Source organism: Pimephales promelas, chromosome 23 (assembly GCF_988280905.1).
Source record: "Pimephales promelas chromosome 23, fPimPro1.hap1.1, whole genome shotgun sequence".
Taxonomy (NCBI): Eukaryota; Metazoa; Chordata; class Actinopteri; order Cypriniformes; family Leuciscidae; genus Pimephales; species Pimephales promelas.
In genome coordinates this window covers 7,053,239-7,080,582 of record NC_142791.1, presented here as the reverse complement: position 1 = coordinate 7,080,582, position 27,344 = coordinate 7,053,239, and the positions used below count along the sequence as shown (strand labels likewise).

Sequence of the window (27,344 nt, the reverse complement as noted above, 5' to 3'; positions counted from 1 at the left end):
TCTATGACATAAAACACACCAGTTATAACCTGCTTGTGTTTTCTTTAAACTGTATTGTGTCTGCTTGTGTTTTTTTTTAAAAACGTTATATAGGCTTCAAAATGTGTAAATTTTGGATTAACTTGTAAAGATTATATTTATAGACAAAACGTGTAAGGGTCACAACTCTTTGTTGAACACAGATCTAATTTTTTTGCGATTTTCCAAAAGTCTGACGTCATCACTTCGGCACTCTTTTTCTAAAAAAACCCTAAATAATATGCACGCACTCCCCACCCCTCCCCCTAAAGCTACCGAGGAGTGTTCAGTGCATATGCACGCAAAAAAGATTTTTGGCGTATGGCACGAGAAACATTCGTGGTTGGCCTAGAAACACATTTTCATGAGACTGTGTTGTCATTTCTCACATGTATTCAGATGATGTTGTGTGTATGAAAATAAAATGCAATGTAAAAATCCTCTAGGAAACCAAATAGACATAATGTTACCATAAAGGTTGTTTTTTATTCAGTTATTGATGTGAGCTTTATGTCAATGAACAGATCAAGCATTGATTGCATCATTTTCAGTACCTTAAAATCATTATCATACCCACGTCAGTTTAAGCACCAACACATTTTTGTTTCTCTTTGTTGTTTCGAAGTGCTGCTTCACTCCACTTTCAGAAGTTCAAACTTGTCAATACTTCTGGTCCCTTTGGAAAAAGTTTGTTGTGTTCTTGTATCACAGAGATTAGAGACCTGATTGATTCTGTCTACCTCCGCCAATAAAGTGGACGTATTTTCCCAGAGCTACATTCAGACGAAAATTTTAATTGAAACCTGAGATGGGGAGAGAAAATACCAAGACTCGAACTCAGTCAAGCCATCAGGAGCTTTTATGGTGTCTGAACAGATGATTGACTAGAGGTTTGGAGGCTTGCGGGAAACAGTCATTCTCAGCGAGCACACTTGAAAACACTGACTGTCGTCTTTCATAGTGTAATTATAAAACACATGTGTCCCAACAAACTTCTGACGACTCTTTCCTGTCCTCTCCCTCATGCATTTCTCTTTAACTGAAGAAGGAACCATTGTACAATGTGTCATGCCCAAAACCATCTCATAAACTGTAGAGAAGACAACATAATTTTTTGAGACTACACAAAATAAAAATCATTTTGGTATTAGAAAACAATTTTTTCCCCCAAATGTAATAGTACCATTTAAATATGTTAGACCTGATCATGAGTCTGAATGTAACTGCCTTCCTTTGGACAATATTACTTAAGAGTTGACTTAATCATAAATTTTTTATGCAATGTTGTTTTTATCTTTATGTGACAATATAAGTATTTTAGCTGAAGAAATAACACATGTTTAAAGCAAAAGTCTAAGTGGTAGCCTCTACATTATTAGAAATGGGTTCAATCATTTTTTAGTAAAATATATTCATCATCTGAAGTCAAAGACGTCTTTACACTTTAATCAGACAATGTTCATTGCATGTTTTATATATTAAATATGTCAGTTCAGTCAGTTCATAGCTAAAGGCACAATTGCCCCTGGCCTTATAGCTAAGATAAGATTTTAGCAATAAGGCTAAGAACTTTTATGGCTCCCAGTGACAGTGTGAGTAACGCTTATATTAACTCTTTATCCTGGGGGTTATTTAAGAGGCTGAAGGAACAGTGAGTGCAGTGACTAGGCCTATAATCTGAGTAAAATATTTAAGTGTCCCTAAGGCAATTAAGTCAAAACTCTTAAAAGATCTTATTTTAATGTAGCTAAATGTTTTTTTAAATTTTATTAATTTGTCATAGTTTTTCTATTCAAAGCAATTTAGACTTCATTTAAGGGTCACATATGCCTATTATCAAAATCGTGCATTCTTTGGGAATCGAATCTTTGCATTGCTAATTTTACTGAGCGACATGGGAAATACAATATTTGTGTGTTGTGTGTGTTGCCAAATGGAAATAATTGTGTATTTTGTGTGTAAAAAGATGTGTTTTAAGACAAAAACAAAAATATATAGAAATAGATATTATAGAGATCATTTTACAAAATCACTTTAAGTTATCTATCTGAATAACCCAGACGTGACTACCACAACTAACAGTGACAGTCAAATCCTGTGAGAATCCCACCTGCGGACGTGGGAATGCAACTCTCCATCCAATGCAATGAGGCTATGGGCGTGTCCTCCTGCTGCCATCCATACACAAGTTAAAACTGAGCTCGCTCCCTCTGAGTCCGTGGGAATGCCGCGCGAGCATCCTGGCGCCCGTGTGGGATTTCTGAACTTTCTGTGTTTGTCTCCTGTTCCCTCGTGGATGTAAATATAACAGCGGAAAACCCGGTCGACCACTAGTTGGATATTTGAATTACTCAAGAACATCCTGTGGCTGTTTTACATTCGCGTTCAGCATGGAACTTTACAGATTTCTCATTCTCTTGCTTTCACTGACAGGTAGTTCAGCGCGAGGAGTTGAAACACACGGATTGTCGTACGCGTACACGCCAGAAATCTCCGAGGACGCGATACTGGTGGCAAACAACGGCATACACGTGCCTTTCGGGAGATCTGTTTACATCGATCCCATTAACGACTTGGTCATTGAAGTCCAGCCTGGAGACAGGTGCAGTATAACCGTTCTGGATAATGACCCACTGTCTCAGAGACCGGGACATGTGTCTCCGAAAAAGTTCCCTTGTGAATTTGGTCCTAACGATGTGAGATACTCTCATTTAGGTTCTAGGAGCCCTGCGGGTGACAGGGTGAAGCTGCAACTCAGGTATGACACTCAGACTGAAACTATTATCATCCCCTTTATGCTGGAAGTTGAGGTTGTTTTCACACAATTGGAGATTGTTACTAAGAATATGCCTCTTATTGTTGATAAACTGCGTGGTACTAGTAATCCTATTGGCAGAAAGGTTTTAGAATTTACCTTTGATAAAGACTCTGAACAATGTGAGGTAACATCGCTGGCTGCCAGCAGTGTTCTTCCTAGACATGGTAAAGTGGTTGATGAGAGCAAACTGGAGAAAATGATGGACTGCGACCAGTTTCTCAAATCAAATATCCGCTATGAGCACACGTCTTCCCACAAGTCACCTAATAAGGATTATATCCCAATGGTCGTGGAGCTACGGAGCAAAGAAAATAATTTACTGAAGCAAGAGTTTTTCCATGTGATGATCCGAATAAAAGAGGGCGAAGAAAACACTCCCCCCAGACCGAGTTTTGTGGCTATGATGATGATGGAAGTTGATCAGTTTGTTATGACGGCTTTAACTCCTGATATGCTGGCTGCGGAAGACACGGAATCCAATCCTGATAGTCTCATTTTCAACATCACTTCTCCTCTGTCCTTTGAGGAGGGTTATATCGTGAGTACAGATGATAGGAATTTACCCATCACATCCTTTTATCAAAGAGATCTGAAAGATCTGAAAATAGCCTACAAACCTCCCTCTCTGGACTCCGATACAGAGAGGATCTTTCAAATAGAGTTCGAGGTCATAGATACAGATGGTGGCATTTCAGATCCTTTTGCTTTTATGATTGTTGTGAAGCCCATGAATACATTAGCGCCAGTAGTCATTAAGAATACCGGCCAGCTATTATATGAAGGCCAGTCTAGGTCTTTGTTTACTCAGAGCAATTTAGAAATTGGTGATGAAGACAACCTGGACAGTGTGAGGATAACGGTGGTTGATGGACTGCGTCATGGTCTCTTAACTGTTCTAGGAACCAGCAGGAAGTATTTTACGCCAGCTGACCTGGAGGTTGGCATTGTGGTTTACCAGCATGATGGTAGTGACACATACAGTGATAATGTAATTTTCAGAATGTCAGATGGCAAGAATGAAGTTGAGTTTTTGTTCCCCATCACAATTGTACCCACAGACGATGAGCCGCCCATCGTAAATGCAAACACTGGGCTTATTTTATTTAAAAATCAGATGGTGCCCATTTCACAGCTTATGCTCAGCGCAGCAGATATTGACTCTGAAGATTCCACTATTACATTTACAATCGAGCCTCCCCTTTCTGCTATTGGTGAGGTTGTGGTGAGGCAATCTGAAGCACCTGAGGACCCATCATCCTGGAAATTTAATGCAGAAGATGGTGTGTATGAGAAAGTAGTCACACAGTGGCTACAGAAAGATATTACGGACGAGAAGCTCTTCTATAGGCATACAGGTCCACACATCACAGAGACGGTTACTGATCAGTTTGTTTTTAAAGTACAAGATGATGCTGATCCTCCGAACCAATCTGGTGAGAATGTATTTATTATAAAAATTTTACCTATTGATGATATTCCACCTGTGCTGTTCCCTGGCACTTCTTTGCAGATGACAGTACACGAGTACGAGCTGACTCATTTTAGCAAGAATGTTCTTCGTTACACTGACTTGGACTCTGAGGACCGTGACCTGAAATATACAATAACTCGACCACCAACTGACATGGATGAGAATAGTCCAATTAAATTTGGGTCTGTTGTTTTAACGGACAGCTCAGATACTGAGATAACAGAATTTACCCAAGCACAAATTAACCATCATAAGATTTCCTACAGTCCACCAGACCTTGAGCTCGGCATCATACCTCATGTGGTGCAGTTCCATTTCACAGTAGAGGACACCGCTGGAAACGGAGCTGATGGAGTTTTTACAATTTTTCTGCAGCCTGTAAACAACAAACCCCCACAGATAACGAACTCTGGATTCACAGTCCTTGAGAGAGGGGTGCATGTCATCACGAGTGCCGAACTTGACGCAAATGACCTTGACACTGACAGTAAGCTAATTTCATTCACACTAAGTAAAACCCCACTACACGGCCATGTTGAATTTACATTTACTGAGTTAAAACAAGGGAGCAGTTTCAATTTGATGGATATCTCTGATGGCCGAGTATCTTATGTCCACAATGGAGACGAAACGCCAAATGACTCTTTTAAACTTGATGTTAGTGATGGTGTTCATGTTGTAACGATCACCTTGAAGGTAGCGGTAAAGCTTATTGATGATAAGGCACCAACGCTCAGCCTCACAAAGGGCACCTTTGGCTCTCGCCTGGACGTCCTGGAAAATGGTGCCACAGAAATTACAGCTAATGTCATCCAGGGAAAAGATGAGGACACCGATGACTTGAGGTTGACGTTCATTGTGGAAGAAGCCCCTAAGTTTGGAGAAATTCTGGTGAGTGGAGTTTCTTCAAGCAGATTCACCCAAGCTGATATCATCAGTGGTCTGGTTGTGTATGCTCACACCAGCGGTGAGATTGGCTTTACTTCGATTGGAGATTTTTTCAACCTGACCCTTTCTGACATGTCTGATGAGTGGAACGTAGGGGGTAACCGAGTAAACGGAGTCTGTGTTCACGTCACCATTCTCCCTGTAGATAACCAGACTCCAGAGGTCACAGTTGGCAATACCTTTAACGTCTTTGAGGGGGATAAAAACACAATCGGTAGGCATCAGATAAGGGTTGAGGATGCAGACACTCCAATTGAGGACATCCTCTGCACCATCATTGTTCAGCCCACATTAGGATATGTGGAGAACATCTCTCCAGCACCAGGCTCTGAAAAGTCAAGGTCAGGAATGGCAGTAAGCGCTTTTACCATCAGAGATGTGAATGAAGGTCATATTTATTATGTCCAAAGCATACATAAAGGAGTTGAGCCAGTGGAGGACAGGTTCACGTTCAGATGTTCAGATGGTGTGAATTTCTCGGAGAGGCAGTTCTTTCCCATTGTCATTATTCCCACCAACGATGAAAAACCGGAGATTTTTATGCGAGAGTTTGTCGTAATGGAGGGCATGAATGTTATCATTGACACACCGCTCTTGAATGGAGTTGATGCTGATGTTCCTGCAGAAGAGTTGACATTCATCATCACCAAACCCCCACATCATGGGTTCATCGTCAATCAGCTTGCTAGTGGCTCCATGCCAATCACCAACTTCACACTGGGACAAATCAAGGAAGCCTCTAGCATAATTTATGAACATGACGATTCTGAAACCACTGAAGACAAGTTTTATGTTCTTCTTACAGATGGGAAATATTTAGTTGAAGGCACTATTATGATCATGATTATCCCTGTGGATGATGAAACCCCAAGGCTTGCCATTAACGATGGACTTGAAATCGATATTGGCGAGACAAAACCGATAAATAGCAAAGTACTAAAGGCAACTGATCTAGACTCAGAGGATGATTTCCTTACTTTCATTGTTCGCTATGGCCCAAGTCAGGGCTTCCTTCACAGAAAATCAGGATATGTGGAGAAAAGATCTGCCGAATCTCTGGAGAACATAACAGTTGGCATGAATTTTACACAAAACGAGGTGAACAAAGGTCTTATTTTGTACACTCACAATGGACAGGAAGGCATCCGTGACCTTGTAAAGTTTGACGTAACAGATGGCATCAATCCTCTAATTGACAGATATTTCTATATTACTGTGGGCAGCATTGATATGGTCTTTCCTGATGTCATCAGTAAGGGGGTGTCTCTTAAAGAAGGTGGCAAAGTGACGCTCACTACGAACCTCCTTAGCACTAGCGATCTCAACAGCCCTGATGAGAACTTAGTCTTCACCATCACAAGAGCCCCAGTGAGAGGGCATTTGGAAAGCACAGATACACCAGGTATGCCTATTGTGTCTTTTACCCAGTTACAGCTGGCCGGGAGCAAGATCTACTACATCCATACTGCCGATGATGAAGTCAAGATGGACAGCTTTGAGTTTGAGGTGACCGATGGCTACAACCCTGTGTTCCGCACATTTCGTATTTCAGTTGTTGACGTTGACAATAAAAAGCCAGTACTTACCATTCATGACCTTCTAGTGACTGAGGGACAGAACAAACTCATTACGCCCTTTGAGTTGACCGTTGAGGACCAAGACACAGCCGAGCGCCTACTTAAGTTTACTGTTACCCAACTGCCCATTCATGGCAAACTGCTCTTCAACAACAGCCGACAAGTGACTTTGTTCACAAAGCAGGACCTAAATGACAATATGATCAGCTACAAGCATGATGGCACTGAGTCGGACAAGGACAGTTTTTCTTTTACGGTCACTGATGGAACCCATTCAGATTTTTTTGTATTCCCTGATACCATTTTTGAGACACAAAGGCCTCAGACCATGAAGATCACCATTGTGTCTGTAGACAACGGTGTGCCTCAGATAGTGATTAACAAAGGTGCACCGACTTTAAAGGTCTTGTCTGCAGGTTACTTCGGTTATCAAATTACGAGCAAAGTCCTGAAGGCAGTGGACAGAGATAGCAGCCCGGATGCTTTGGATTTTCACATTACCGCACAGCCAGAGCATGGCTACCTTATTAACCTGGACAGAGGGAATGACTCCATCAACACCTTCACACAAGGTAATGTATCATCAGGACAGGAATGTTTGCATTATGTAAAACTGTATTACTTTTACACTTAGTGTGCCCAGAACTGTGCAGTGCTCTTTAGAACTGTCATTTAAAGATATATGTAAGAATTTTCTTCAAATGCTATGTACCCATCATATTCAGGACACGTTCTCTGCTCTTATTTAATGCTTGAAATAATGTAGTTCCATCTTGAAACGGACACTTTGCCCTTTGCCAATAGTACAGGCTGTGTTTGTCTCTTAGCCTTCGGCTTAAATTCTTGACGAGACAACTAGAGCGTTCACACATCTCCTTTTAATTAATTACAGAAGTTCTCATACTTCTGCCTTCTAATGTCCCTGTAGTGAGTGACTATTGTTTGAGTTACTGGTTGGAGGCAAAACGCATTGTAAATAGAGTTAAAGGTGTAGTATGTAATTTCCTTGCCGATAGCCATAACAAACAGAATTTCAATCTGCATTTTTGGAGCATTTTGACTGGGCCCTACACAAAAGTGGCTTAACCAGTGGCATGAGTTTGGGGGCGGGGCTACCTGTTAATGGAACTATGGCACATTACACAGTCAAACTTTAACTAGCTTTTTTAAATACTCAAGATTCTTTGTTTTATTCCTTTTAAATATTCACACGGTTTAAAACTTGTTTTCGTAGGGGCAATTGGATGTTTAATGATTAATTTATTGTATTACATGAATGAGATGAGACCGTTATGATTCCTAATAAATGACTGGCATCATGCAGTGTTGCATGATGATCTGTAACAAGTTTAGCTTTTTTGACACCAGGCATGAAATCTTGTCATCGTAAAAAAGTAAAATTTTATATATTAATAATTTTAATGTTATATCTAAAATTATAATTGTATACATACAAATCTTCATCTGCATTTTTTTTATTTAATTATATAGATCTTGCAGATTTTGCAAAGGGATTTACAGACTAAGGAGCAACTCTTGTTGCTTTGAAAATTGTATCCTATCACCATAATAATTATATAATCAATATAATAATTTTGTCTTAGCCATGAAAATACATAAACGAGTGTCAAATGTTTTAAAAACTTTCCATAATGCAAACCTAGTCTACAAACCTATCAAACTCTATGCAAATTTGCTAAAAATGTAATCTACTACTCTGGCTTTTCAATTTTAAAAACGTTCTTTTGCACATCCTTGTAAATCCTTTCAGCCAGAATAATAAATTTCCCTGATCAGCAAAGGTTCATGACCTCTAACAGCTAAAGCATAAACGCGCTCCTTCAAACATGGGTGTCAAGGGAGAAGATGCGAAATCCATGTCAGACTAACTTAGTCTGAAATGTGTCCAAGACGTTGGAAGAGGGCAGATGTGCGAAAACGAGAGGGAGAGACCTGGCAAACCTGACTTGACCTCATCAGTACGAGCAGTGAAGCAGAAGGGACAATCACTTCTCTTTATTTACTTTGCCCTTTCCCCACATTCTTCTACCACTTGCTCTTTGGCATTCGCTAAATATTTTACTATGAGAGTGTGTGCTGGTGATGAAAGTAGGCATTTTATTTTCAATATGAAAAGCGGTTTCATCCATGCATACTCGATCATGGGTTTACATTTTTATGAAGCTTCTTCCTCTAATATAAATAATTTAAAGTAGTGAGTCCGAGCAAAAGGAACATAGAGCCAGGTTGTTCGTGGTACACTGTAACTTAACCACTGTGTATCAGTGCAGATGTGGTTAAGGGGTCTAATTTGGTAGATGGGGCAGACCAGATGTAAGGAAGTCAGGCTGGAATCCTGTGTTTAAAATTCTTGTTCTCGCCTGTCATTATGTAACAGCTTGTCACCTGTTTTGCTGATTGTTTTGTGACTCCCTCTCTGCTGCTTTGGTGAAATCTGAAGATGTGTTTTGGAAAACCAAGAATGCTTTTTGCATTAAAATGAAGATATTTGTAAGTTGAGCGGCTTATAGAATAATTTGATCTTTGAGCATTTCACTCCAGGGTCTGTAGATCATAAAATATGAGGATTTTTATAGATTGTTTTGATCTATTTTCATCTGAATGAATACATTACATTTGTGAGGTTTAATCTTACAGTTTTGTGTTGGGTTTTTTTTTCTGTTTTTTCAGCTGACATGGATGATCTTAAGATCTGCTATATCCTGAAGGATGAGGAAAATGCCACCAGTGACCTCTTTAGTTTCACTGTGGAGGACAATGGTAAGTCCTAAAAAAAAATTTAAAACGTTTTTTAGGCTATTTAATTATGCATTTAGCCATATAAAGTGAGGAATAATACTGCCCAAATAATTTTAATTCATGAATGTTATAATGTGCTCTGATTTTAGGTGTCATTGCAAACGGAATAGCTTAGATGATTTAGACCTGAGAGGCATATATTCAGATACGTAGCAGCATTCAAATAGACTTTTTCTTCCCATGGTAGATTAACTATCTCTGTGCAGCTTATTACATGCTATGCTACCTTTGACTGTGGAAAAAAAAGAAAAAATTAAAATGAGTTTTTAGTACATCAAAGAAAAACTTAAAAGTGAGTGTGGGTTAGAATGACCCTAGGAACATATTTTAACAGGGTAGGATTAAATCTGGTGAGGCATAGGTAATCATGTATAAATTAGGTTGAACGTGACGATTCACTGTTACTGGTCTGGAATCCCTTACGGCTAAAGTCCTTGTTGCGATTAAGCTTGCGGCTGCTAAAGACCTTGTTGGGGTTACTGATAGTTTGTGTTTTAGTTGGAAAGCCAAATATGTGATATGCACTTTACAAAGCACACTATAGGAGTGCCACGCAAAGTGTCTTTGTCAGTCCTCAGAAGGGCACATCATGGATTGAAGGGTCTGCATACACACAACCCAAAGGGCCGTTTGAGACAAGACATAATTAGAGCTTGTAGCTGGGATTTTAAGTCACACACCCCTTGTCTGGCTTACAATTACTTTAAGGATTAGAGGGTCTCTGGCATTGAAAAAGAGTTGGGAAATACAAGCTCAATAGAAAAACAGCTGGAGAACTGCATTATAAAGGCTTCATGTCTCTCTCATGCTCACAATCACCAGTTGTGTCATGAAATAATCTGTTGCGGCATGAAACGATAATAATTAAAGGCGGCTTAGCATCTTCAAATCAAGAGGCATTAACTATTTGAAAGGATGGGTAATGGCTGCATTTTGTGTTTTTAGTTGGGATGTTAAATAGGGGTGTATGATACTCTAATGCAGTCACAATACGATATTATTGCGATATTTTAAGTTTTTTTTATTATTATTATTTATAATAAAATATTATTATTTTATTATAATCAGGACACCACAAATATCATTCATTGCATTATTATTATACTGTACATTATATTCAACATTATAGTTGTTAAATGTAGTAATGTCACTGACACTCAGTAAACTTTCTTTTTTTCCTCACTTACTCGCGCTCAATGCAAGCATTCATTGGATCTCTTACACAAACTCTATACCCCGCCTCTCCAATTATTACTACACTATCTAAAACTTTATGAATCATCATACACTCAAAAAAATAAGCTGTTGAACAAACTTAATTCAATTAAGGAAAACTTTTCCACAAAATTAAATTACATTTTTCCAACAAAATCGAATTAATTTGAAATTATTTGTTGTAATCGTTTAGTATGAACTTAAACTAATTTAGTCAAGACTACTACTACTACTCCAAATCATATCGTTTACATCAATGATACATATCGTCACATTTTTATATTGCGATATCGTGATATGATGTATCGTGACACCCCAATGTTAAATGATTAACTGTTATACACGAGTAATTGCTTGTTGTGCTGATTAATTGTATGTTTATTATATTTTATAAAACTTTTATAGATATTTTTTAAAATATTTTTATATAATTTATATTTTAATTTATTTATATATATATTTAAAAAAAAATAATTAAATCACAAAATCAGTTGACTTGCCCAGTTTTTAGAATTGTTTTGGTTCCTGTTTCTATTTGTTCTCTTGAGTTTACCCCCCATTTTGGTGAGTGGTTGTCATTTGTCCTACTGTCAGTCATCTCTCAATTCAGGAAAGACTGAGGAGTAGGAACTCTTTGGTATGCAGCTGTGTTGGTGTCTGACCCCTGAGCCCAGTGGGCCATTACCGGTTTTGTTTCTGTGTATTCCTGGGGGAGAGTTTCACTCCATTGCTGGCGGAGGCATTTATTTATAGGAAAGATTTTTACAGATGTAGTGTGCAAACACAAAATGGCTCAGTTTAGCTGTTTTTATCATGAGGTGCCTCAAGGTTTTCTCCTAGGACCCTTTTTTTTCTACATTTGTGCAGTAAAATACAGCTTCAGCTTGAAATTCAGTGATACAAACACTCCACATTATGCCTGAAAAAGCTGGGCTAATTAGACCATCTTAGATTGTGCTTGTCTAAAGAGCCCAACAACCACCGCAAACATAATAAACCCCATTTTATGTCCAATTTGTGTTAAGCAGCTGCATTTATATAATGCCCTCTGTTAGATTGCGACTTGCATATTTAGTACAAGTAGTATTCCAGAGGGGTTTAATTAATTGTTTTGTTTTTCAAAATGTTCTTTCCTTGCATATAATGATGATGAGGCTGCATGTTTTCCACATGCAGTTTAGAGGATGTTTTTAAGTTTGAGTTTGAGAAAAAAGATTGTGGCCTTCTGAAGATATTTCTGGATGCACTTTTTGTGCATCCTTATGGTGTATGGCTAAGGCTGAATAATGCTAGCTTTATATCCGTAAACTATCCATCAGAGTTTGGCCTAGATCAACTAGTTTTTGTTTATCTTTGCCTCTGTCTCTTTTGCTCTGTTCCAAAACCTTGTGAGCTGCCTCTGGAGACAACATTGTAAGGCATCAAAGGTGTTCTCCAAACGTGAAAGCTGTTCCAAAATGTTCACTTCACTATTCTGCCTCCTAAAGCACTGTTCAAATTCATGGAGGTCGGCGAGTTGCTGGGATGTTGGATTCTGTTTGGTCTTTGAAATCACCAACTTTAATTGAAAATGAAAATGAATGATATTTGGTTGTTCTGTTTTTGCAAATCATTGTCATTACAATATTAAAGGGATACTCCACTTTTTTTGGAAATAGGCTCATTTTACAGCTCCACTAGAGTGAAACAGTTTAGTTTCACCGTTTTCAAACGCATTCACCTAATTTTCTGATATTTAGAAGAATATCAGTAACCAGACAGTTGCTGGTAAAAAATATACTATGGAAGTCAATGAGACCAGAAACTGTGTGGTTACTGATATTCTTCTAAATATCAGAAAATCGGCTGAATGGATTCGAAAACGGTAAAACTACAGCTGAGCCTGGTGTCCATAAAAGCTTTTATTGGACTAACAAGGACGTTTTCAGTTCTGAAACTTACAGGATATTCGTATAATATGATGAAAATTTGATTTCTCAGTTCATCACCCCTTTAAGAAACTTTGTTTTAGCCAAATCTATCACGTGTATCCCTTAATGAAAAGGTAACCCAATAATGCAGTAAGTTCAGAGAAAAAAAAAATGTTAAAAGTTGGACAAGGCAATTAATAAACTTTAATTCAATACTGTAACGTATTGATAAACATTATATGTGTTTGTGCTATGTATGTATACCTAAAGAGAGGTGCTGTTAGCTTAGCAACATGCTAACGGCACACTCTATCGCTGTACCTGAAATCTGCTGTACACTTGTTAACCATCGGCGACCTTAAAAATTGTGTGCTTAAAGTAGTGAATAAAAACAAGTGAGCGAATTTGAACGCTGCACCAGATTGCTGTGGACGCAATCTTTTGGAGAGACACGGGAGTTAATTTTCTGCTCAGTGAATGGGTATTCTCTAACTGCTAGACAATGAGCTTGCATCGGTTGTACACTCATTATTGAGGTGCATTATGGGATTGAATGAGTTCACGTGATATGGTTTCAGACACCATTACAAATGGCTGTCTCCATAGTGGCGATTTCGGACGCAGCGCATTTAAGATGTTCTGCCTTCTGTGTTGTCGGCGATGCAGCTCATTAGGTTTTAGAACAGAACTAATAGGTGTTTAAATGGCTTTTAGTCACGTAAACACCATCTGACTGACACTAATAAATGCAGTTCTGCATTTCAATGATTTTGCAACTTATGGCCCCCAAACATAATGAGTAAAAGAGGACAGATTTATCAGTTACCCTTCCTTTGCAAAAGGTCATGATGGTCGGATAACACGCATTCTGAATCCTCTACCACTCTCCCTGCATACCATCATGCCTCAGAGGCACAGATAGATATATGACCGGAACGACTGCAGGGACACACAGAGGCTACAAACAACAGAGGGAAGCTTTACGTGACACATCGTAGCTCTGGGATCTTTTTTTTTTTTTTTTTTTTTTTTTGCTGTTGGGCTGAGGGAATTATTTTTCAACATTTTTTGATGTGAACTACAGCAGTGTTCGCTCTAAAGCAAAAATGCCAATATGTACTCAAATATTGTTATTTTTTTATATCATTAAATATAAAAAAAGCTCGCTATATTTTTCTTGAAAGAAGTTTTGCAAGACTGTTTAGGTTGGCCCTAAAGCTCTGTTGTCTTTTATTTATTTATTTATTTATTTTAAACCTGAATTCTTGCTCTGTTTTTCTTGTTGTGCACATTGCATTATGGAGATTTTTGCTAGAGGATTTGTTGAACATGGTCCAGTTCGTTGCATGAACAATAAAGAACAATGCTTTTTTTAGCGTGGATGTAGATAACCATATGTTTGAGCCATTCATTTTTTCTTCCATATCAAATTAACCAGAGATGATGTTACAATGGGATGTTTTGTAGCTCTATTTCTCATTGTTGTCTTGAAATAAGATTGTGTATTCACATGTGGATTAGCAAGAGCTAGCATTGAATTTCCACTGAATGTTCTGGCGTTCTGTTTGGTTTTGGGGGGGTAGTGCAGGTATTTAGGGTCAGTTCAGATGTGAATTTCTGGTTTAACCTTAGACCTGCATGGCTGACTGATTCAACGACAAGACCACACCTGCAGGTATTCCTGGTTAAACATTTTGAAGTGCCGTTGATCGAGTGGACAGGTGTCAGACCGATGTCAGACCAAAAGTCTAATGCTCTTCAAAGTCAAACAATGTTTTTTCTGAATAAGGTTAAGCAGGTCATTGGCAAAGACAGAGGGACAGAAGGGATTAATTGAGGGCATCCAGACAAGCTGTGACCTTTGTGGAAGAAAATGTCCTGTGTTTGTGAACCTATTGTTTAAATCTGAGCAGCCTAGAGACTCTGATTTGTCTTCATTGCCTGTCCACATGTTCTTGTTGAATGTATCCAAGTTCCTAGACTAGCTCAGTCTTCTCAATCCAACCAGAAAACAGTAAAGCAAACAGCCAAGACTTTGTGGCTGAAGCCAAGAACACATTGAGCTAGATGAGGAAAGGCTAGAGGATCCGTGAAAAGACCAACAAGCTGCTGTTTTTTAGCTGAAGCACAGTTTGAGCAAACACCCATCAGAATCAATGTGTTGATAATCTAGCTGATAGTTATGTTGATATGTTTTCTACTCTTCGAGAAGCACCTAAATGCAAAAATTGCATTAATGTCTTGATGTATTCTGTTCCTAATGTTTATTATCTGCATCAATGATGCGTGTGAGGGAAGGCATAAGACCTTGTCAGTGGCACACAACTGCTTATCCGATATGCATGTAATCTTTTATTAGTGTTATTATTATTTTTAATCTTAGTCACTAAAATCTTAGCAATTGTAGTTGTTGTTTTATTCATTTCGATTAAAATATAATGTATTTATTACTCAACATTTGTGAACGACCTATCAAAAGTTTTTAGGGTCAGTATGATTTTTTTTTCCCCCCAAGAAATTAATAATATCATTGAGCAAAGATGTGTTAAATTGGTCAAAAGTACCAGCAAAATAAATGCTTTTCTCTTTAACTTTTTATTAATAAAAGAATCCAGTAAAAAAAGTATCAAATATTAAGTAGCACAACTATTTTCAACGTTGATAGTATTAAGAAATGTTTCTAAAGCAGCAAATCAACATATTAGAATGATTTCTGAAGGATCATGACACTGAAAAGTGAAGACTGGAGTAAAGAAATTAAAAATATAATAAAATTGGGGAATTTTTTTTTTATTCATTATAATAATATTCCACAATATTACTGTTTTTACTGTATTTTTCTCCAAATAAATGCAGTCTTGGTAAGCATAAGAGACTTTTGAATGTAGTTTGTTATAGAAAAAGCCTATTCACAACGTAACTTGTCTTGTCTACATAATTTTCTTTTTAGATTTTTCTTATTCTAATTCAGTTGTCAGATTAATTCTATAAACTAAAGGTGAGGAAAACTATTTAGAAATATTAGTATGTGCAACAGATAAAATAGTGTAAAAAGATATTGTAGGTTTAACTTAAAAAATGAAGTAATCTGGTTGCCTTAAAATTTTTAATTCATTGAACTGGAAATTAATTGGAGATTGATTTAAGCATCATCTCAAAATATTATGTTATCTGAACTACATAAATGATTTAAGTTGATTTGACAAAAGAAAAAATGTTGTGATTACAAATCATGAAAATATATGTTTTACAGTGTTTGATAAACAGGACTCAAAGTACTTGTTTTTGACTTGTGTTTAACTAAGTTTTGGGAGTGTGGAGCTCCTGAGGATTTGTTGATGTTGATGCTTTCGGCAAACCGAAATAATATAAAGCAGGAATTTGTGGCTTAAAGCTCATAATACTCTCCTATTCTCATTCATTCTCATGTTCAGATATATTTTCTAACTCTGTTAAGATAAGACTTTTATAAATCACTATGTACGGAGACCCTCGGGGGTCATCTCAATTTGACTTCTGTCTGACTTTATCCAGTCTTTTGGGAGGATTGAGGTTTCTACTATCTGATGAATTATTCGTGAGCTCTATTTTTAGATGTTGTTAAGAAGTTCTTTAAAGTTTCTGGATAGAGTAAAGCTTCTCATGCACCAGGCACTGATTAGCTTTTAATGAGCTATTCTGAGCGAATGTCAGCTGTTGTGCTGTCAGGTCTTTCTAGGAAACTCGGTCTGAACTCTCCGGCTTTGAAACATTAGTGTTTAATAACATCATTAGTGGCTTTTTGTGTGAGAAGTTTCATGGAGACTGTCAGTATTAGGGTTTGGACAAATCCACTGGGCTTCAAAGCAAATTGTCAGTAGATTTTTCATTGGCAAAGCTAATGAGAGCATTGTTCAGCTTGACAACCAAACAAAAACAATAAAACAGATTTTATATTCACATGTGTGATGCTTTTATGAGTAAATAGCTTGTTTTCTCTTTTCTTCTCATTTATTTAGATTTCTTTTTTTTCCGGTGGCCTCTAACTGAGGCAAGAATCAGTAATACTGTTTCTTAGTTAACGTTTTCAAAACCCCAATAGTAAAATTATATTTTTGTTTCTTTGTTTGTTTGTTTGTTTAGTCATACAGTAATTTAGTTGACTTTCACCTTAATATACTGTAATACTTATTATTTAAATCCTTTGATACTAATATTTTTGTTGACAATTACATTACTTTTTGCATAATTGTATATAATTATAATAGCATTATAGTTGGCATATTTTTCACAGGCAAACATACATTTTTAGAAAATGTAAAAATCCACTAGATTTTTCTCTTTTTGGTAACTGATGGTGTTTTGTTTGCTCAGCTCATTGACCTGAATGAACAAACTAAACCCACAGGATAGTGAAGTCCTTGGGCTGAAAGAGCTTTTTCTTTACTGGCAAATTTTCTTTGCAGACATTTAAACAACACCCTATCAATCACTTCTTCCCTAAACTGATAGAGGATGACGAGATGAAAGTAGAAGTGTCATTTCTGCTCGGATAACGTGCCGCATTAATACCTCTGCGTTGACTGCAGAAATCATGGGAGCATTGTTTACTGCCTAACAGTGGTATAATAAAACATAAGACTGTAAATAAAATCAAACATTGTCACCTGTTAATAGTGATAATTAGAATCTTTATTTTAACAAATGGATGTGGTTGTATTGCTGTCAAACGATTAATCGCATCCAAAATAAAATTTGTGTTTACATAATATATCTGGGTGCACTGTCTATAATTATATATATATATATATATATATATATATATATACACATGCTTGTATATATTTAAGAAATATTTTCATCTATATACTGTATATAGATTTATATATAATTTATATTATATATAAATATTCATATTTTATATATAAATAATATTTTTTTTCTTAAATATAAATGTGTGTGTATATATATATATATATATATATATATATATATATATACATACACATATATATATATATATATATATATATATATATATATATATATATATATTCACAGTGCACCCACATATATTATGTAAACACAAACTTTTATTTTGGATGCGATTAATTGTTTGACAGCCCTAATATATGTGTGTGTGTGTATACATATATATATAATTTCTTTTTTTTTTTTTATTCTCTTTTCATGGTAATGCAATACGAAATCCCACAATAACAATTTAGCAAATCCAACAAACAAAAGTACATTCCATGACAAAAAGAACAGGAGTGGGATGAAGAAAAAAAATCTTATAAACTCCTACCCCATTCTTACAATAAAAAAAATATCACAAATTAGATGGCCTCACCGATATGACGAAATTATATATATATATAACTTATAATTTATTACAGCTTCCTTTTAACATTTACCTGCAATCTATATATGGACGGACCCTGGACTCTTAATTATGTGGACCATTATGATAATTCAACGAACCATGAGGGTTATGCTGCTAATTCCTCATCAAATGTCAAATATAATCACTTTAACATGAAAAAATTGTTTATTTTCCTACATTCTGAATTAGATATGGTCTATATCATCTGCCTGACAGTTATCAACTTGCAACCGTATGTAATTACAGACTAATATTGAGTTATAAATGCAGTGGTATTAGCAACATATCAATTCTTTTTCCAGCCATAACATATCCCAGACATGGTAAGTGAGTGAGATATTAGGAGCCTGGGGTTAGCTTGAGGAAATCAAGTGAAAAAAGCATAGAAAAGTAATGAATATACATGGTGTAGATAAATTGGGAATTTGTCTCTGATGTTTTCTGTGCACGTGAAGTGAATTAACTCCAATACATGATGTAAATATAGATTATATGTAGCCTATAGGTCTGAAAGTATGTGTGCACTAAATGTGATAAATTTACACAGACTTTGACACAGATTTAAATATAGGCTTTGTAATGCATGAAGTCTAAACTTTTTGTTTATGGGTATTTGTTCATTTTTAATGTACCGGTATTGGAGGTGCAGACTGCCTTCGACTGGAGCAGAGGGTACCTTAATAATCATGGACTCAATTTATATTTAAACTAAATGAAGATGGTAATTGAGAGGTACAGCTGGATGACACATTTAATGTGAGATACACCAAGATTTCTGAATCCAAGCATGTGCGAAGTCAGCATGCACAAGACATAAATATTACATTATGTCTGTTCTTCACTGAACTACATCCTTTTTTCTATATAAACAAACCATTATTTTTAGTGTGCATGGGTAAAAGACCGCTGCTAAAGCAATCTGGGGCGAGAACCTATGTAGAGACATTGTAAGTGATTATTTTCGGTTTAAAATAACAAAGATTATACTACATGGATCCTGTACATTGTGCTGTTTATATGCTATAAAACCCAAACGGTTTACATGTAAGATGTAGCATATGAGAGAGTTATTTCCCATGAATCCCTTAAGCAAACACAACCGGCGGTGTGCACATTTATGTTTGAATTATAATCTCTAATTAATCCCCTCTGAGTCCATTATGAGGGTCATATTCATAAGGCATTGGTAAAAGGTATAAGGCTACACTGAAAAGCTCTGCAGATTTCCACAGATTCATCATGAACTACAGTAGAACATATCTCTACTGTAAAAAATACTCGTAATTTTAATGGTAAAAGACAAATGCTAGAGTGGAAAACTGTTAATTGGTTAACAGAAAGTTTCCGTATCATATACGGTAAATAACTGTGATAGATCTCAGGGTATATTTAATGTAATTTTACTGTAAAATACCGTTAAATTTATAGTTGTTGAAAGTGAAAAAGTATCATTTACAGTGAAAAAAACGTAAATTTACATTCCCACAATTCCCTGTGTGACACTTTTTTTGTTTTTGAAAAATTTGTTGAATTTTTCTTGAAATAACTAATATGGTTCCTCATAGGTTTTTTTTTTTTTTGGTTTTTTTTTTCTAATCAGTTTTGTACATTAGGGTTTTATGTTACATTTAATGTTGTTAAATTAATGTTTATTGCATTTTTTTTTTATATCGTGTGTTACCATGATGGTGTTTAATGTTTGTGTGAATGACGCTGTGCAGCTTCTTTACAAGTATTAACCTTTTTATGTAAGATGCTTGTGATGAGCTTTGATTGATCATGTGACTCTCATATCTGCTGTGATTGTTGGTTGTCAGTGGCACAATGGTACAAAACGGATATCAATACTTAAATAGGTTGGTAAATTAACATTATATCAGATAAAGAAATATGGTTTATTACTGTAAATTTTAAGTTAAGTCTGTAAAACCAATAACGTTGCTACCGTATTTTTGATGGTAAACTTTTTTTTTTTTACAGTGTACCTAGACTAATAATTTACAAAAATATTTTATAGAGCTCTGCAGGAATGAGTCCTAAAACCCATTTTTGAACTTTGCGTTATATTTTCACAAAGTCAATAGGTTTTTTTTTAATTGGTATTTGGTAAATTCCAGAAATAGGGTCTGTGGTTAACACAAGCTTAAGATACGTAAAAAACTTAAATTCATCTACATAAAATACATCAGTAATAGTTAACAAGTGGCTAAATGGGACTACAGTGGTTTTCTGTGACATTAAACATCATCACGTAAACTTCTACTTATTGTTCTTTTACAGCCTCATTGTGTTTATTATCATGCTTAAGTCATTTATATAATCCAACATTTTTTTATTTTATGACAGTTGTATTTAACACACAAGTTGTGTTAATTTGTGAAGATTATATTATTGAACAAATGTGTAAGATAGATAAACATTTTTTTATTTTCTGCAACAATCCAAAAGCCAATGGAAAAATCCTATTCATTTTTGCTGAAGGAATCAGTGTAACGGTAACTTCAGGGTTGGCCTAAAAATTCCTGCATCACTGCAGCTCCTTTTAATTTCATAATGCTTTCCGCTGCCAATAATAGTGCCTCGCTGTACACATTCTATCTGTTATTTTCAGGAGGGAACAAACTGAAGAACCAGCAGTTTCGTCTGAACTGGGCTTGGATTTCTCTAGAGAAGCCGAAATATGTGGTGGATGAGCAGGATAAAGTTCTCGAGGTGATCCTTAGGCGTCGAGGTTTTCTGGGTGAAACGTCTTTTGTCGGTGAGTATCACAGTATTCACATTTATTTGTATATTGATTTTCACAATACATCGTTTCAAAGCAGCTTTACAGAAAATGTCTACAGTATATTACAGTTTTGAGTGATCTGTTATCAGAGGTGACTGTGTCCAAGTAATGCATTTCAGAAATGCGCATATGCAAATCACAGAGTTGGCAAACAATGTATTCATTCATAGCAGACACAATGAGCACATTGAAGGAATGATTACAAGTTGTGAAGATAATTATTATAATATAGAAATTCTTTATTCTTTATTACCAGTAAAATAATTTATTTCATAAATGTGTCCTTCTCCATCACCTTTTTTTTTTTGCCGCAAAAACAAATCATTATCCAGAATTGATTAAACTTGACAAGAAGCAGTACAATCGTTAAAAGTGAATCATTAGCATTCAGTGTCGTCTGTGTTCACAGTGAGAGCTGTTATTACTTGAGCTTATCAACGGGAAGCTGTTAGAGATGTTTTTCTAAGTAGTTTTGGCTTTTTTGTGTCTGAGATGAAAGCCCTCTCTCTCTCTCTCTCTCTCTCTCTCTCTCTCTGACATCCGTAAAACAGTCGGAACATTTTTTTGAGCTTACACCTGCTTATCTTGCCCTGCACTGTGCTCAGTACTGCCCCACATTTGGTCAGTATTCATGAAACCAAGAGTCTACACTGCTTCGGATTTGTGGTTTGTGTGTGTTGGCTTTGAGGGATGTTGAGGTTAAAAAGAGGGAATGTGAAAGTGGAGAGCATGATGAGAAGGAAGGGATCAAATAGAAAAGATGGATATGGGGTGTAAATAATGAGGTTCTATGCAGGGGAAGGAAAAATGAGTGATCTAAACCTAGTTTTTTTCATTGCGCTGACATGCATTTTATATTCAAACTCGTGTTCGGTGTGAGTGGCCTCATAGGCTTCTGCTAATTTTGTCCCTGCCATTCTATAAAATAGCTACCAAAGAAATGTGTGTAATACAGACGAATCATGTCGTGTAGTTGAGACAGCAATTTTGGTCATTTCAAATAAAAAGTATATTATTTTACATTGAATCCTGGGATTACAGAAGTTGCATTTACCTTTCTTTTTTTATTATCTGAACTGAAAGTTGGCTTCCATATAGAAGTTCTTATACTGAACATTTTGAATATACTCTACCATTTAAAAAAAATTGGGGTCAGTAAGACATTTTTTTTAAGAAATGGATACTTTTATTCAGCAAGGATGCATTAAAATGATCTAAATTGATAGGAAATACATTTATATAATTGGTATAATGGGATCCAGGCAGTAAAGCAATGTTGATGTCAAAGATCAAAATTTAATAAGGAAAAACACATTTATTAAGTAAAAATGTAAAATTATAGAGACAAGTAAATTAGAGTTTATTATAAAATCAAATGAATGCAGAATGAAAGGAGAGGTAGAAGAGACAAAGCAGGAGAAGAAGGAGAACTGAAGAGCAGCAACAAATGTACAGCCTTTTAAACTTATATTTTGGTTTAATTAGAAAAGGTCACACAGATGTATCCATTATATCATAGTTGGTGAAATGGCTAAGTCAGAGTGACTGGTCAAATGTCAAAGACAGATGAAAAAAAAAATATATATAAATATATATATATATATATACAAGGTGTTGTTTTGACACCTTTCAGAGAGTAGGCTACTGCAGATTTGCATTTTCTCATGTCTGCAGAGATGGGAACAACAAAGGTACATCACGTAATCATTCTGATGGAATATACTGTACACCCACTCAATCTTACAGCACAGAAGAGACACCAAAGATCTTACATTTGGAAATAATCAAACATATCAGAGCATATAGTAGAAAATATTTAAAAGAATTAATGAAAGAAATGTGAATAAAGACATTTTCATAAACGTTGACCATTTTGGATACACCAATACTGTTACAAAAGATTATTTCAAATAAATGCTGTTCTTTTGAAGACAAAAAAGAAGCAACAACTGTTTTCAAATGATTATAATAATTTCTGGAGGAAAATATAACGCAATGATGCTGAAAATTCAGCTTTGCCATCTCAGGAATAAATTACATTTTATGTATATGCATATATATATATATATATATATATATATATAACAAAAGAAAACAGTTATTTTCATTTTCACTTTATAAGAGACTAATGTACAGTATATCTTTAAATAAAATGATATTTTATGACACTCAAATTGTCATTGCTTCAAATCACCGTGTAACAGAAGAAACGAAACAAAAATGGTTTTGAACTACATTACCGAAAAAAAAAAGGGTATGTCCGAATACAATTTTCGGATGAACCATCCTTGTAACAGCCAAAGTGTGATAGTGTTAGTGCTCTTTCTCTGTGCTCTTTGGAGCCTGGCGCTCCGATCTCTGCCAAACATCATCCCCCCCAAACAAAGCTTTCCACTTTTTCACACCCGCCTGCCTCGGTCCTTTTCTCCTTTTCCTTGTGTCTGGCGTCCTATGCCGCTTGTTGTGGGTAGAATGGGCCCCCCTGTTGTTAGAGAAATGGAATTGAAAGTGAACTCTCTCGCTCTCATTCTCTTTTTATTGTATTCTCCTTATATCTTTCAATCAATTTCTGCCTTTCTGTGCTTTCTTGGAAGATTTTTTTCACATGGTTGAGTGGAACATTTGAAGGTTTTTGTTCCTTCTGAAGTTGTAGCTGAATACTGCAGCTGCAAAAAAAAAAAAAAACTTTAATGGTCACTTAAGGGGCCTTATGAACATCAGTTTCACAACCCCTCTAGTGTAACTGAAATATAATGTGACCCTGGATCACAAAACTAGTCACAAGTAGCACGGGTATATTTGTGGCAATAGCCAACAATACATATGGGTCAAAATTATCCATTTTTCTTTTATGCCTTTTAAATCATTAGACTATTAAGTAAAGATCATGTTCCATGAAGATATTTTGTAAATTTACTACTGTAAGTATATTAAACGTTTATTTTTGCGAATGAATGCAGCGCAAAATGAACATGATGGACAACTTTAAAGGCGATTTTCTCAATGTTTCGATTTTTTTTTTTTTTTTGCACCCTCAGATTCCAGATTTTCAAGCAGTGATTTATACAAGTAGTGAGTTATTCTAACAAACCATACATCTATGGAAAGCTTATTTATTCAGCTTTCAGATGATTAATAAATATCAATAAATAAATGACCCATGTGACTATGTGAATCGCAATTTTTAGAAATCACATATCGTATCGGCACCCAAGTATCGTGATAGTATCAAATTAGGAGATATCTATATCTTCCCTGTCCTATATTTACTAATGAAATAACGTCTTACTTGTGATGTTTCTAATTTCTAAAATACCAGTTCTCGAGGAACACAGTATCAGCCATAATTTCTGCATTAAATGGTAGAAAAGTCTCTAAAAAAAGTGTCTGCTGCAATCAGTGATTGTTCACAGCTTTTTGTTGTAGTCATACATTTTTAGTCATAAATATTCTTTAAATTTAGTCAATACTTTGTAATGACAAATTCATATATATGAGTCAAATTAACTTGTATTACGTTACTACCGGCATTTTGCTTTTCTTGTCATGTTGTAGCTTAAGTGTTATGGATTGAAGAGCAGTGATCATCCAGCATTGATCTGGAAGACTGGGGTGATTTAATTCCTCACATCTGTTTGGGAGGTTCTGGCAGACGGATCCCTGGCAGTGTCTCTGCTTGATGTATCAGAGATCAAACGCTTCTGGGCAGGTTCACGTCAGGTTTTCCCACTGTGTGGGAATCCCATCACAGCTTCATTCTTGTGTTATAGTAGTGAGGAAGTTGAGTGTACATGCTGTACTTGTTCCTTGATTTTGTTCCTACATCTTAGCCTTGAAGCACTAGACACCAACAGCCACGTGGCTTTTTTAAACTTCTCTACATAGTGCATCTCTTTCTGCATGGCATCAATGATCCGTAGACACTTGGGCTGTTGTGTGCGATCTTTGTAAATCTAGGAAATGCAGACTTTAGCTAATCCCAGCTCATAAATGTCGTAAAAAGCTTCTTTGAGGAGATAATTCTCAAAGTCTTGAATTGTGACTCATTTGGAGGCTGGAGATATGAAGTCAGGAAAAGTTTGACAAAATCGTTGTATTTCTGCTGTTTTTTAGGGATTGGTACTCTGGATGGCAGTGCCGAGAAGGGCAAGGATTTCCTGGGAAAATCTCAGAAGCAGGTACAATTTAACCCCGGCCAGACCACGGCCACATGGAGAGTGAGGGTTCTCCCTGATGAGAAATATGAGCAGTCCGAGACGTTCCAGATTTTCCTGACTGAGCCTGTGATGAGTCTTTTGGAGTCACCAGCAATAGCCACAGTTGAGATCGTGGATCCAGGTGATGGTAAGTCCAACAAAAACTGACCAAACTAAGATTTATCCTTTTTAGAACTATAAACTGCCTAACTTTATTACAGCTGAAAAGCTATTTCTGCACCTCTGAGCATTACAGAACAGTAAAAACAAGGGTTAGAAGTTAAATGTTTTGTGTATTTTTATCTTCTGGCTCCAACCTTGACTAATTGTATCCAGTTAGATTGAATAAAAGAGCAGTTAATGTTCTCTTCTTTTTTTTTTAAATGCAGAGTTAAAATGCTGATAAGCATTCAAATGGGATGAAATGCAGGTGATATACAACTACTGTTCAAAAGGTGTCCATAAGATTTTTAAATTATCTCATATAATCAGTTTGTGTCTGAAAAGCCAGTGCACATTAGATAAACTGTAATATACTTCCGTTCTTGTTTACTGTGAGTGCATGGCTATTATGAGTTCTCTGTGTGCCATGTGCTCTTGTGGATTGTCTAGCCCCTCCCATCTTGTTGCCTCATTATTGGATTATTGGTTTCACCTAGTTTCCCTCGTTACCTTCTTTGTTTGCCTTCCTATTTAGTCTCCCTGTTTTTGCTGTCCAGTGCTTGTTCGTTGTTAATATTATGGGTGTGTTGTTGTGTGTAGTTCTGTGCCTGCCCTGCCCTGCCCTGCCCTGCCCTTCCCTTCCCTTCCCTTCCCTTCCCTGCCCTGCCCTGCCCTGCCTGTCATGTTCCTGGATTTATAATCTAGTTCTTGATACATGGATTTCTTATGTTTGTTTGATCTATGTTTTACTTAATTAAACACTTCTTCACCTCTGCGCTTGAGTCCTCACACTATTCTCCGCAACCGCCCTGTGACAAAAAGATTGGGGTTGGTAAGATTTTAGGTTTTTGAAACTCTCTTATGCTCACCAAGCCTTTATTTATTTGACCAAAAATGCCGTAAAAACTGTAAAATTGTGAATAAATAACTATTTTAAACTCACATCATTGGTTGAGTCGGTATGCTACTGTTGCCAAGCGGCTCTAAAAAGACAGAGCAATGTTTTAAAAGTGACCCTTTGTTTTCACCTTTTTTTGGGTAAATCGGGTGTAATCTTGAAAAAAGGCTTACTTTTATGGTTGTCTTTGCATATTAAGCTGGGCTAGAAGTATTTTATTATTGGAACATTTCTGGTTGGTGCAGACCAGTAATTATAAATTACACCTAAAGCTACTGTGTAACTCTTTTAGTTTATTCTTAGCTAAAACACTTAGTTCTTTCAAAAATATATGTGCTCATTAATGTATATTTTCTTCATTCAAGTAATAAAGTATTCTCGTGAGTGTATAATATGCCATTGAAAATACATACGGGTAAGGGGTTCTAATGTCGGTCGCCATGTTGCCCCTCCATCTTGAATGTACATTAGCCAAAGAGGGACATACCCGTTAATTCAAGCTTCGCCTTTTACGTTTACGTTTGAGTTAACACTCATTGACGAGGTCGAACTGGAAGCCATGTTAATCTTGGACTACACTGGCCACCGTAGGAGTTAAAACGAAATCGGAATTGAGAGGAACCGAAACTAATATTCACTGGATGGTCATATATCTTTTCACCGCTAGATGGGGGTAAAAATCACACAGTGTAGCTTTAATAAATAAAAAAAAAAGATTTTTTTTGTTGTTGAAATAAATTAATACTTTTATTCAACAATTAATACTTTGAAAGTGACAGTAAATAGATTTTATAGTATTACAAAATATTTATATTTCAAATAAAAACACTTTTATTCATCAGAAATATATTTTTTTAAATTCTCAAAAATATGAAGCAGCACTGTTTTCAGCATTGATAATATTAAGAAATGTTTAATCAAATCATCACTGAAATCACACTAGACTGAAGAAATGATGCTGAAAATTCAACTTTGCATCACATAGATAAATTACATTTTAAAATATATTACAATAAAACTGCATTTTTGATAAAAAATAAATAAAACCTCTGTGAGCAGCATAAAAGACTTTCAAAACATAAAAAAGTTGTGAACACAAGTGTATATTACATTCTATCTAATGTGCATTGCCTTTTCAGACACAAACTTACCCAATGATTA

At 36.0% G+C, this 27,344-nt stretch overlaps 1 protein-coding gene across 3 annotated transcripts in view; it reads left to right on the top strand.

Annotated features, from left to right (window-relative positions):
- The first annotated feature begins 2,185 nt into the window (after positions 1–2,185).
- Positions 2,186–27,344, top strand: part of frem2a (FRAS1 related extracellular matrix 2a) — a 56,555-nt gene continuing 31,396 nt past the window's right edge. For 2 of the 3 annotated variants that reach the window (XM_039667524.2, XM_039667522.2), the window contains exons 1-4: positions 2,186–7,404; positions 9,524–9,613; positions 20,754–20,900; positions 25,041–25,271. In XM_039667524.2, the coding sequence (XP_039523458.2) occupies positions 2,409–7,404; positions 9,524–9,613; positions 20,754–20,900; positions 25,041–25,271 (5,464 nt within the window). In that variant the 5' untranslated portion in view covers positions 2,186–2,408. The remainder of the gene's footprint in view (positions 7,405–9,523; positions 9,614–20,753; positions 20,901–25,040; positions 25,272–27,344) is intronic. The other variant, XM_039667521.2, reaches the window with a different exon arrangement.